At 37.9% G+C, this 13,020-nt stretch overlaps 1 protein-coding gene across 4 annotated transcripts; it reads right to left on the bottom strand.

The window, feature by feature from the left end:
• Positions 1-1,592: 1,592 nt before the first annotated feature.
• Positions 1,593-13,020, bottom strand: LOC113732524 (uncharacterized). Of its 4 annotated transcripts, XR_011820448.1 has the most exons (5): positions 12,802-13,020; positions 11,325-12,245; positions 8,380-8,416; positions 3,391-3,440; positions 1,593-1,993 (listed from the first exon to the last, which is right to left on the bottom strand). XR_011820448.1 is itself a non-coding variant. In XM_072063023.1 (4 exons), exons 2-3 carry the CDS (start codon positions 12,179-12,181, stop codon positions 8,380-8,382), a joined length of 894 nt encoding a protein of 297 aa, XP_071919124.1. In that variant the 5' UTR covers positions 12,182-12,245; positions 12,802-13,019; the 3' UTR covers positions 1,593-1,993. The 4 variants fall into 4 exon arrangements, 3 of the variants coding, with proteins under 3 accessions (XP_071919124.1, XP_071919122.1, XP_071919123.1); XM_072063023.1 differs by lacking the exon at positions 3,391-3,440 and having other exon boundaries at positions 12,802-13,019; XM_072063021.1 differs by lacking the exons at positions 3,391-3,440; positions 8,380-8,416.

Here is a 13,020-nt window from a genome sequence, read left to right on the forward strand (position 1 = left end):
AAGTGTACATATAGACCATTTTTCAGAATTACAATAGTCAACAATTTTTGCACCACCCCTACGGTATTCTTTGTTCAGCAATTTAGTGAGTTCACCTTCGTAGTGGACCCTAATGGAAAATCGATTCATATCATCTGCCAACCATTTAGGAGACAGTTAACAACAAAAAATATTATTTTAGGATCGATCACCCATCTATGTAAAGCGACAACACAACAAAATACAAGGGACCACATATAGTTACAACAACATAAAGCATAAAATTGACCACCAGCAACCCTAATCAATATAATAATACTTCTTAAGTGCACAAATCATGTTTATTGCAACTGTATTTAAACTGTTCACATAGTATCTGACATTGTTCCAGAAATTCTTTAGTTTAGGGTTTAGAAATACATCCTGTAATTTGGGATCGATTGAATGTCTTCTTCGTCCGTCACTCTAGTACACCTGTTTCTTCTTCGCTTCAATCACTAGCGTTCCTTTTCATCAAGATCAGTGGACTGCTGGGTAATGATAGTTAAGTTTCTTTTTGGGTTGAGAGGAATCGGAGATGGAATGGTGAATTAGTACCAAAATGGAGGTTTTCACTCAACGTTGCACCATTGGTCCTTTACATTTTGGTCAACAAATAAGTGGTTTGGTGTTTTTACTCTTTACAAGTTGGGCACGTGATGTGCGTGTGAGACATTCCGAGTAAAAAGCGCTCAAAAAAGTGAAAAGGGACTTACATTGATCCTTTTTTTATTTGTTAAGGACTAAAAGTGATCATTTTCGATTTGAAGGATTAAAATTTCACATTTGCAATATGTGAGGGACTATTTGTGGCGTTCTCCCGAATATAAAATACAACTAACAAAAATACTAATCTTTTAAATTTAGTTTTTGAAAAACAATGCTACAGTAACACACTCCAAATATACAATTTTAAATACAGCTAACGAAAACACAAAAAATTTTAAAAAAAAATTAACAAAACCTATCTTCCTCTTCCACTCACTAAACCACCCTTGCCACTACCCTTCCCTTCCTTCCTTCTCCACGGCCACCGCTGCTCCTCTACCCCTCCCTCCTCCTCCCTTTTTCTCTTCTTCCTCTTTCCTCCTCCGTCCTCCTCTCTCCTCCCTCTTTCCTAGCAACCCATTTCCCTCCCTCTAGTCTCAACCAAAGCCCTCTCCCTCCAGTCGCGACCAAAGTTAGAAGGGAGGGATGTGGGGGAAGGGAGGGGAGGGGAGGGCAGATGAGAGGGAAGAGAGGGAAAGGGATGAAGAGAAGCAGAACAAGTACGGAAAAGAAGAGAAAGAGGCTAAGAGAAGGGATGGCAAAGAGGCATTGGTGGGATGGAGGGGGAAGTGGTGGCAGTGGTGGTGCGTGGTGAAAGATTCAGCAAATATTCTAATAAAATTTAAATTTTTAAAAACACTCTAAAATATATTTATAGTGTCAAGCTTTTAACATATAATGTTACATTATTTCACTTGAAAAACATTTCCAAAAATATCTAACTCATACGGACCAAAAATACCTAATCCATGAGGACCCACAGTGTACAGAAAGTTGCAGAAAATTTTGTGATTAGTCGTGCTGCATCAGTCGTCCAACAAAAATATCCATAATGTACAGAATCAAAAGATTTAAGTACAGGCTGACTCATAAGTCAACAGGGGAATAGAAGCAGTGCCTAGCTACTGTTGATTGAAACTTTACACATACACAGTTCTTGTGCATATCTTACATAGGAAGGTAAACTCCAGTAAATCAACAAGTTATTTCACCTATCAAAGCTTCAGTTAACCCTTCGATAACTTTTTAAGCCTAGTTTCATTTGAGGCATTTACCCTTCAGATAGGACAGTCCAACTTCGTTTGACCAAGTAAACTCGGATAAATACTAATCGCCATCAATTGCCCGTTTTATCATCATAGCTTCAAAACAAGCTTCCACCTATCCATCAACCTTTCGTCCACTGGACTTGGTTGCACTGGTAAACCTGAAATAAGAAAGTGTGCAGACAAACTAATCTTCAAGAGGAACTTAACATTTCGAATTTTGAAACAATGAATCAAAAGAAGGAATCCAAATCTTGTCTTAAAAAGACTAAATATGAAGATGAATGACCTATTTCCTACCCAAATAATTGCTTTGAAAAGTAAAGCATTTATATCCTGAGCTTCTGCCAACCAGATTACCATTTATTTCTAATGCCAAGCCAAAGATTTCATCAGTTTTAGTAGTAAGATAAGTTAGATATTTAATTGCTGGACACAAATACAAAGGATTGTAGGAATAGTAGCTCGCTTGATTATAATCCAAAGTCAAATCAAGAACAGTAGACTGTGAACTATTAACTTGTAGTGATATTCGATAACAGGTATTTCACCTCTGGGTTCCTATTGAACAAGTCCTGACTTGTCCAAGAAATCATAGAGGATGAAACTTAATCTACAGTATCCAATAGGCAGAATGTCCAGTGATGTAACAAATATCTCATCGATGTGCAGAAAAATGCATATACCCAAGCCCCAACCCCCACCCAAAATCCCACACATTCCAGACACCAAACCATTAGAAATTACTTGATAACAAAAGTTAGCACAAAATATAGTTAGCGATTGCAATTCCCAAAATGGTTAAAAAAAAAAAAAAAAAAAGCTCAGAAATATTTGTAAGATGAAGAAGACAGGTTGACAGATGAAAAGGAAAAATGAACAAGTGAAGGCCAAAAGAAATTTGAGAAAAATCTTTGCCAGTGGTTTTGGCCAAATAAATAGAGTATATGAGGAGTTTCAAACGGAAAACTCTCCACTACAAGTTGTATGTTAGAATGTCTTTCAACCATATGTTCTCTAATTTTGATACTATAACTAGAGAGACAAAGATAGCAAAATACAATTATTCATTCTGGACAGTTTCAGGTAGTCTGAATCCATTAAACAATAAATCCTGCCCAGGACTAGCAATCCCTGATAGTCAGCTTCCAACACTAAGTTAATATACTTGTTGAATGACTAACTTAAAACCAGGTGACATACAATTTTCAAAGATACTGCTCCAGCTGAAAGTTTTACATCAATAATGAACAGGCATGACTGAGAGTATCTCAAGACACACCTAACAAAAAATATGCCTATCCATATCCATACTACTTGCCTATGAGAATAAAAGGCTCCTCTACCCCTAACACAGGAACTTTTCCAAAAACTAAAATTGGGACTTATTCATGAACAACTGTTAGTTACAATATTGTCAACAAGATAGAGGAAATAAGCACCACTTAAAGGCTCCAATAGCCAATACTGCATGAAATTAGTTTATTTACCAGAAAAAGGAGGGGAAAAAAGAAAGAGCGAGAGAGAGAGAGAGACAAGAATCAATACACTCAATTACCCTAGAAACAATTTTTGCATTTCGTTGCCCTGTTTCTCTGTATTCTCCTTCTGTTGAAGATTAGAATGCGGCCTTCAGCATCACAAAAATGACAATATATCTTCTCATGATAGATTCATTTGTAGGTATGAAAATAGTTGCAATTGAAGGTAGAATTAATGGTGGCAGAGAAGAGGGGCACAAGAGAGGCTGGTAAACCATTAACTCTTTTCCTTGCTTATTTCCTCCTTGTAAGCATATGGATACGTATATGACAACAGGTAAGTTACCATACCAATTTTCTGTGTTTCAATTGTTCAGTGGCCAAGTAGGATTCTTCACAAAACCATCCTATAAGCCCATGCACTATACATAAGATGTTCTCCAAAATCAACCCTAGTGTTCTCTGGTTAGAAAAATCACAAATTAATGTAGTAACACAAAACCTCAAATGCACACTTGTCAATTTAGGATGGTTGTGACCATAGACTAGTTTCTTCAGAATTAATATCATAGATAAACAGTGATTGAGAGTATAATGATATTATACTAGCCATCTTCAAATGAGAAACATCCAGGAAAGATTGATACTACTTATAAGCCAAGGCCTAACCAAGTTAGCAAAGCTAATCCTTACCATGTCTACAGACATATCTTTGATCTTCACTTGCACCCTTCTCTTCACTTAGGAAAAAAAAATTTGTGCAGAAATGCTCCCCTTAGAACTAGACACTTACTTGAAGGTTGTCAAGTCTAAAGGAGAAGGCCCACCAGACAAGGAGGGTGCCTCATCCATGATATGATTCTCAAATGGAAACCTTATCATAAAGCTGCTCCTCAGTCAAGGTAATGCCTATGACTAGTGCCGCAAGGGACACCACAGAGACCACTGCCCGTAAAAGTTGAAGAAAACCTGTAAAAGTGGAAGAAGTACCAGCCTAAAATAGGTGATTGAAGAGGAAAGACCTTGAAGATGCAAATCCTAAAGCCTCATAATAATACTTATCAGGTGTAAGCTCTACAGGACACCACAGAGACCACTGCCCGTAGAGGTTAAGAGTCAAACAAAACCTGTAAAAGTTGAGGAAGTACCAGCCTAAAACAGGTGCTTGAAGTGGAAGACCTAGAAGATGCAAATCTTAAATCTTCACAATAATACTTATCAGGTGTAAGCTCTACAGGCAAGCTGATTCAATTGCAGTACTAGGGGTTGGAATGATAAGCTAACCCCATACAATTGAACTGCCGATTTACTTCTTTAAACCAGTCTATTTATCTCTTTCCATCAGTGTCTTTCATTGGTTTTCCCAACAATAAGGAGAGCTCCCAAACACAAGCCTCTTTCATTTTGACTTCAAATTCCTTACCTCTTTTTCATTTGATTATGAGGCCATCCTCAAGCAAGATAGAGCAAAGTAGTATTTTAGGAGTTTTCCTCCAGTCTGCACTAAAGCTTTTCTTTCCCAGCAATAGATCTTGGTCACCAAGTGAAAGGACCACTAGCGTAAAAGATAGGGGTAGGATCAACTCCAGACAGAAGAGAGACCCATAAGAAAAGAAAAGAAGAATGAAAAGAAGTTGCCTTCGGGAAAGGAGGGCATTAGGACCCAAGAAACTATAAAGATGCACCAAATAGTAACTGCTAAACTGACATCCACTGATTAAGGCTAGTGCTTAATTTTGAAGCATATTTTGAAGCATTTACCAATTTTACTTTTTGTTCATTCCATTACTAGCAGTTCATTTTCGCTTAAGTGGAATAGCCTTCAACTTTGATGGTTGGTCATGTCAATATAGATGGCTAATACTATTTGATGACATAAAAGCAACTTCCCACTTCAAATTAGTTTTTCTGTGAAAAATAGCAGCGAACCTTCTCTCAAAGTACAATAGGGTGCAACTTAGGTTTGGCTGTACTCTTACTAAATGATAAGAATAATTTCAGATGTTTGAAACACTTTTACATTTGCACCTATGTTTTGAAATAACAGTAATCCATTTACCAGTAGATACAACAGCCCGCAACTTCTGTGCTGGTGTATCAACATACTTCAAAGGTGGCCTTCTACTTCTTAAATCTGAAGATTTCCATGCTTTTCAATCCCCCGGGTTTGAAGACTGAACCTCCTAACATACATGCATATTAGCTAACATGGAATGGCACTATTGTACACGCTGGAATTTGGGAAAACCAATTTATAATGCCAGGAAAATGATTTTTGGAACCTAAAATGCATTTTTTTTAAGTACTACACAGAAAGGGTGAATAAGTACAGAAATTAAGTGGCCTATTACACCAGGCATGTGAAGCACCACGTAGGCAACATCTAAGTCACAGGACAGACTCCAAGATCTATGTATTTTGGCTTCAACAAGTTGCTAAAGAACATTTGATTGTCAGACTTCCACACTTGAAAATTAAGCTTGACATTTCTTGAACCATGGGAGAATGATGCAAAATAGTAAGACCCAATAAATACCTATTGTGCCTAAGCTCTTTAACCATATAACCCTAGCCATTACTTGGACAAAATCCCATACTTTTTTTTTTAACATTTTTGCTTTGTAGCTAAGCTAGGTCTGATGTTCAGTCTATGAAAAATAATCTTCCAGAAAAGTAATTTATCTTGAAATTTTTTCAGTTAAGCAGCCCACACGAGGTAACTTGAAACTTTTTTCACGGTGAAGTACCATCAACCAGTAGATACAATGTACATAGAGCTTACTGTGTACAAGGAACTTTCTCGTAGAAAGGTAACACTTACCACCCGTTTGGTTGGAATTCCACAATGGCAAAGACAATGAGTATCAAAAATTCCTCAATGGTAATAGGTTTTGCCTAATCCTTTTCAATCGTTTGGTAATTAGGTTGCAATGGGAATCTATTAGATATTTTCCATTTTCTTTTTATTACTATAATGGATTTCCTTTTTTTCTTGCTTCATAATGGAATCGGCTGATCTTCCATAAACACCACCATGTAGCAGCCAACAATCACAGCCTGTGACATCATGAAACACAAAACATAGTAGTCCCCAAAACTTCACAAATTTATCTCAAATTCTTCAAATCATCTCCACGCATTTTAGTGAAAACAAAAATTTAATTGAAATTCAACAAACTATTTTTTCCCAGTTTGTACAAATCTGAAGACCCACCACCATCACCACCAATTGCTAATTAAAAAAAAAAATCACCATGAATACCCAACATCTGACCATAACCATAGTAGAAGAAGAAGAAGAAAACCCAACCATCTCTAGCCTTGGATCCGATGGTTGACCTATGTAGGAGGAATCTAGAGCCAATGGATTAAAGGAAAGCTTAGGTAAGGAGGTAGAACTGTTGGGTGGTGAGGATGTGAGTGAGAGAAGTGTTGAGATAGAGAGAGAGAGAGAGTTTTGTGCAATGAAGGTTTTTTTCCTTTATTTTGGTGATTTGGCGGGTAATCAAGGCAAAAGTGCCTAATTTACTCTGGAATGGCCATTGAAGAGTTTTTGGTCTTCCATTATCATAGATTCATTACCATTGCAGTGTTCCAAACATTATCAATGACAATCATTGATGGTCACACCCATTGCCTACCCCCTAAACCCTCCAACCAAATGGGTGGTTAGTTTTATGTCTGGTGCAAACCATCCCAAGCAGTGATTCCCCAGTGTTCCTTATTTTACTAGGTGTCTTTACTTTTTTCCTAGTAAACCTAGATGTGGCCTCTCTTTGTTTTTTCTTTTCCCCATCTACTACTATAGCATTTCTTGCTTTTTAATCTCTCATAAATCCCTTTCCTGCAGTACTGAAGCCAGATTTCCCATACTAAACTCAAGATGAGCAGCTGCATCACGTTAAGAGGGAAATACTTAATGAACGAACAGGAAAAAGGAACACTCCAGAGGTGCACTATAGAGGGAGACCGATATATGTGGTAACCTATCTGCTTAAGAGACAAGAACTGAAGGTACTGTTAATTATCTTCTTTCAATATTATGTGCCCACAGTTCAAAGATGTCATGGCTTCTGGGATTCTTTGATCACTCCTGGTATTGGTATTTCATATTCTGGACCACATGTTGAATGGACTGAAATGATTAAAACTTGGCAGAGGAGGGAACTGGGTAACCAAAGGTCATAAATTGAATAAAAAGTAGTTCACCAGTTTCAGGGTTCAATGATGCCTGGGTGTCCTTTTGAACAGTACGTCACAGGTTTTTTACCTTGTTGAGTCCTTTTCTGGGTGCACATTTCAGTTAGTGGAAAGGAATTTCTGCCGGTTGCACTCTGACATAGTAAGGTGCTGGCTGAAGAAGGAAAGAAAGCAGGACAGGTCTGAAGGTGCTTTTGACCGCCCAGGCCAATGGGATGTCCCTGACCTGCCTTAGAAGATCTCCAATCAGTCATTCCTCACTGGAATGAGGACAGGAACCTCTGTTTGGCCATTTAACTACATGCGGAATAAACAATCCTTGGACACTACACCGATCTTTATATATTTTGGCCATGAATGTTTCCATTCTTTCTGTGGTTTTGGTTGGGATATTGTTAGTGATTGATTGTCTTAATTTCACAGCTTGTGCATTTTTTATCAAGTAAACTTCACCTGAAAATATCGAAGAATTTTCTTCTCGTTATTCGAAGGAAAATTTTTGTTGGAAGTAAATCATTATGCTAGTTTAGCAACATTTGATACATATTTCAGTAGCAGCTCCATATGTAGAACTCAGACCAAAGTTTTCTCCAGAAAAACCAAAACATATGAAGCTCTGTATCATAACTGCAACTAGCTTTGACCTTTTACAAAGAGTACAGAGTGTAAGAGAGATACTAATATTAAGACAAAAAAACTCAAGGACCAAACAGTACAATTACCTCGACCATATCATGTGCATCATGTTCAGTAGCATCAGATGTTATCAGATATTACACTGAATTAAGACATAATGAAGATCCCATGACAAAGTAAAAAGAATAACGAAAAAATTGAATTTGCAGGGTTTTCCACAAAAGACATACCTAACTGTCATAGAAGCGTGAACGTCGTCTACGTGAGCTGCGAACAAGAATAAGTACAAAAATATTAGAAAAGTTCAATTTTGTTTTTGTTTTTGGGTTTTTTTTTTGTTTTTTTTTTGGGGGGGGGGGGGGGGGAAGGCATCTGTGAATAAGCAGACATCATAGCAGAATTTGAAGAGACCATTAGCAAACACTTCAAATTTTAGTGGGTCTAAATAGATCAATATTATTTTTAATTGTAAACAATGAAAGCTAATAACATACACCCCAATTTACTGGACTTATAATTCAAACGGCAAGCCACAGGAGGTTTCAGGGCAGTGCAGAGAATATATCTAAATCTCTCTCTCCTGACGAAAATAAAGCAAAAAAGATGGAAAAGGGAAAAGGAAATTAATGCCAGCCTTTTTATATGTACTCTCTTTTTCCCATTTCTTTTGTCACTCACATTCTCACCCACATTCTAGGCACCATGTTTTATGAATTTCAATTTTTTTTGTTTGTCATGCCTAAGACACCCACCAAAATTAAGATAAAGGAAGGCAACAACTAGTTAGGTAAGTAGCACTCAGTAAGGGTAGAATTAAAAGGTGTGTGATACATCAACCGATCTTTCTGAAAGGTGATATTAAATTTTTGATATCTCAAAACAGTGAGTATAAAAAAATAAATTGGAAATATGGAGTAGAATGCAGTGCTAGACCTCCCGGTATTCACAATGATAATCATGGCAGCTCTCATTGTATTTCCTTTGTTACTCAGGTACAATGTATGACTTAAGTATGATACTGCAAATAATGCGTTTACAAAACACAATCTGTCTTAAGTATCACTTAAGACAAAACACAAATATTATGACACCTGCAAATATTATTTAAGTATGACTTAAGTATCACCACTTGAACTGTCCCACCAGAATGGTTTTTACAAAAGATTGAGATAATCCAAGTATGGAACAGCAGTCCCAGTTTATATATAAATGTTTAAGAAATGATTAATAGCAAAGCAACCAGATAAAATTGGAAACTTTTAGTTCAGATACATGAGTTCCACAGAAAACCAATATACAGTAAACTAACACATCCAGCAACACTCTCTCTATCTGTTGAATTTCCGGGCTTGCAACCCACCAAAACATCTCTCATACTTCTACTTGCTACATCCCCACTCAACTCCAGCAATACTTACCAGCAACCCTGAAGAAGCCTGAGAACCAACTTCTCTCCCAAAACACTTCGGTTAAAAAAGAATGAAGAAAACCCACCATTCCATTCCACTGAGGTTCTATAATAATAAAACAAGCTAAAAACATAGATACATAGTGATACTACAGAAACTGATTATGTTCAGAATCAGGTAAATGCAACCGGACAATTTCTACCAAACTAGTGCAACCAAACCATTTTTTCCATCATGAGGTCTAATAAATTTTATCAGGCTGTGGTAACAGATTACAGGGAACCCGCAAGGATTAAATCTCTAAAACCACAAGAGGCCATAAGGTAATAGCAAAGAATGCAGCTTAACCCCCTTCAACTCTAGGTCAGCATCCAACCCTCATCCTCTGATGAGGTCATGTAAAGTGGTCTATTGGGTGCTAATCCACTAAACTGACAGTTTCTTTTGGTAGCAGTAAACTTGCAGAGTGCTACGCTTGGCAGGGTGAGGAAGGTTTAGGAAACGATGTCCAGTCTTGCATTGCACCAGTGAGAACCTTAGTCTATGTCTTCAGCCCAACTTTTGCATACAGCGGATTAAAAAGACACAAAATCCAAAGACATACATAAGTATTTCCAGGTGTCCATCATCACATCCACAGAACACCCTTGCAAAAGATTTTGTTACATCTCTGAGACTGGCAGCATTTTCTACAGGGCCGGTAGATCACCTCTCCAATAATGGGAGGTCGGCCACTGTTGTTTCTTCTAGTCAGTGTTAAGGGATATATTGTATGCAGGAACAGCAGCCCACCAATGACTCTCCCTCTCCACACACACACACACTATGTAAGGGAGGGAACAGGGTGGGAAAGGTGATGGGTTGGAAAGGAGGGGTGTTTAGGTCATTTAATCGAAGAGGGTCAATTGATTTTAAATGCTACAACTAGGAATTGTCTGAAAGCTCGCCACCATAAAGCAGTGGGAAGGAAAATGTAACAGTGCTTAAAGCTCTTCTCCTCAGTGCAGCTAGGAAGAATCAGAGGTCCTAGAATCAGAGGTCAAAGTCCAATTACTATGAATGCTTTCAATTATCCTCATTCACACTCTTGATAAAATGATAATTGGCATCAGGTTGGTTATTTGACTTCTAGTAAGAAAACTTCACGGAAGCATCATGAACAATCATTTCTTTTCATGAAAAAGAATGTCATGCTCCAGTCAAAAATGCAAATCAACATCCTGATGTTTAAAGTTCAATGGAATATCCCCACTATGTTACACCTTCTCATTCTTTAAATCTAAGAATTATCAAGAAAAAATCACAGGATGCACTGAAACAAGTCTTCCAAGATTCATGACAATCAGTATCTTATGAAATGAAGATTCCTGTAGTTGAGTATCAAAGCTACTGTAATGGAGAACTCAAATAAATAGTATGTACTGGGCATGAAATACTGTCAAAACGCTGCACCATAAAATAATAAATTGGTGTATTACTAATTTTGGCAAGTGACCCCAAGACTCGGAAATTTTTTTCCATGTCAAGATGAAGCTATCCTGAAACACATTCTTGCATGCATATGCACATAATCCACTCAAAGACACACTGACATACTTTTCTCTAACATGCAAAAGGCATAAAATTCTACACAGAAGGATGCTCATGAAAGCCCTTGAGAGTACCATAGTTTGCAACACTAAATATATACAAATACACAATAGACAAGAATTTAGAATTAGAAAGTTCATATATACACAATTAGGGCTACAAAAGCACCCACTGACCTGCGATCATCACCTCCAACCCTTGATGGGCCTCTTGAACTCACTAAATCATCATCAGTCTCCTCAGTCCTATAATCAGGAAACTCTACAGATGCCACTGAACCATCATCTGAGTTGGAAGTATAACTTGAATGGCGGTTTGCTCTCCTTGGATTACTGACTCTGGACCTTCTTCTGTTTCTAGATGCCCTAAGATTGTCAAATACGTGATAAAGAATACACGATGTCCACCAGTTTCCTTCATCTCTACGGAATTCCTCCAATTCATCTTCGGAGTGATAATCCCCATATTCGATCACATAGTCGCCCAAAATCACCCCCCGGGGTACTTCTGAATGAATGGTGCTCAAAACATCTATAATTTCAGAGGATTGCTGGAAATTTTCCCAATCAAGTTGCCGTGCGGGATCAATTTTCGAAGGACGGGAATGAGGATGCTCGAGTTGAGCATGTTTCTGAAGTTCCATGTAGGTCCCTTTGTATGTACATTTTTCCTCTTCACAGGAACGTTTCTTTTCATCTAAACTCTTGCGAACTTCATCAATAACTACCCAACCAGTCACTTCTCCTCTACATAACGGACACGTTGGCCTGCCACTTGCATCTAGATTTGCCAAATTCATGCTCTCACTAGGTGTTGCATCAGATATCAAAGGTGATTGTGATCCAGATAAAGTTCCATATGCTTGTTTATATCTGTCCAAACAATTTGAGTGTAGATGGTCTGTGTCACAAACAAAAGGCCTGCATCCTTTATCATACGATGAGCATTGGAGGAGAACTCCATTGTGGGGGAAATCCAAACATATTGGACAAGTTACATCTTCCAATTTAGCGTACAGTAGGAACTCCTCCATTTGGCTCGAACACTCTATAGAGGATTGCTTAAGGACATAAACAGAAGATGCCCAAATCAAGTTTCTGAAAGCACAAAGCACTGGTCATAGTCTTTAGTCATACATGCATATCCAAATATTCAAAACACATCGCCCCATACAAACAAAGCACCATGTTCTTCTTCTTCTTTTTCTTCTTTCTTATTCTTTGGTTAATCAAATTTTCGGATTTCAGTAGACAGCGGAGGTTAGCCACTCCAAGGCAGAAAGCCAACAAACGCAAGCTCAGAACTGTGCTTAAAGATTGCCTACCAACGACACAAAATTCGATTCCAAGCTGAGCCAATCCGATTGGCAAGTCCTTTACTATTATTTGCTTATAAGCAATCATAAAAAGGAAAAAGCAAATAACCAATTTATCACCCAATAAAAAAAATTGAATTGAACAAGAAATAAATTGAGCAATGTTTAGTTGCAACCTTTTCGATTAATAATTGCATAACAAAATTTCGAAATGGAACAAAAATTACTAAAAAAATTAAAGTCAGACGAAGAAACATGTTTATATTAACTGGAATATGCGTCAGTAAAACAAACATGTAAATACACACACACACGTATAACACGGGAATTAATTCTACCTGAGATGGAATCCCAAATGCCGAGGTAGGCAGGGAGATGGCAGGTTGACGGAGGCAGGATTCTCAGGAGGATGAAAAGGGAGTGGAAATGGAATAAGGGGTTACAGTTAAACGACGGGGTTTTGGGGCCATGTCAATGGTAAAAGCAGACGAAGGATCGTAAGGGAAATTCGCGCCCCCGGGGAGCGGGGCCCGGGGGAAGAGAGCTGGGAGATTTGC

The sequence above is a fragment of the Coffea arabica genome, chromosome 8c, assembly GCF_036785885.1.
Source record: "Coffea arabica cultivar ET-39 chromosome 8c, Coffea Arabica ET-39 HiFi, whole genome shotgun sequence".
NCBI lineage: Eukaryota > Viridiplantae > Streptophyta > Magnoliopsida > Gentianales > Rubiaceae > Coffea > Coffea arabica.

Bases quoted from the DNA above. Each gene is read 5' to 3' on its own strand.
- LOC113732524 (XM_072063021.1), bottom strand. From the start codon at position 12,181: ATGGAGGAGTTCCTACTGTACGCTAAATTGGAAGATGTAACTTGTCCA. The intron at 1,994-11,324 runs GTCAGTGGGTGC...TTCTTATTTCAG, and splicing joins GTTGGAGGTGATGATCGCAG to GTTTACCAGTGCAACCAAGT.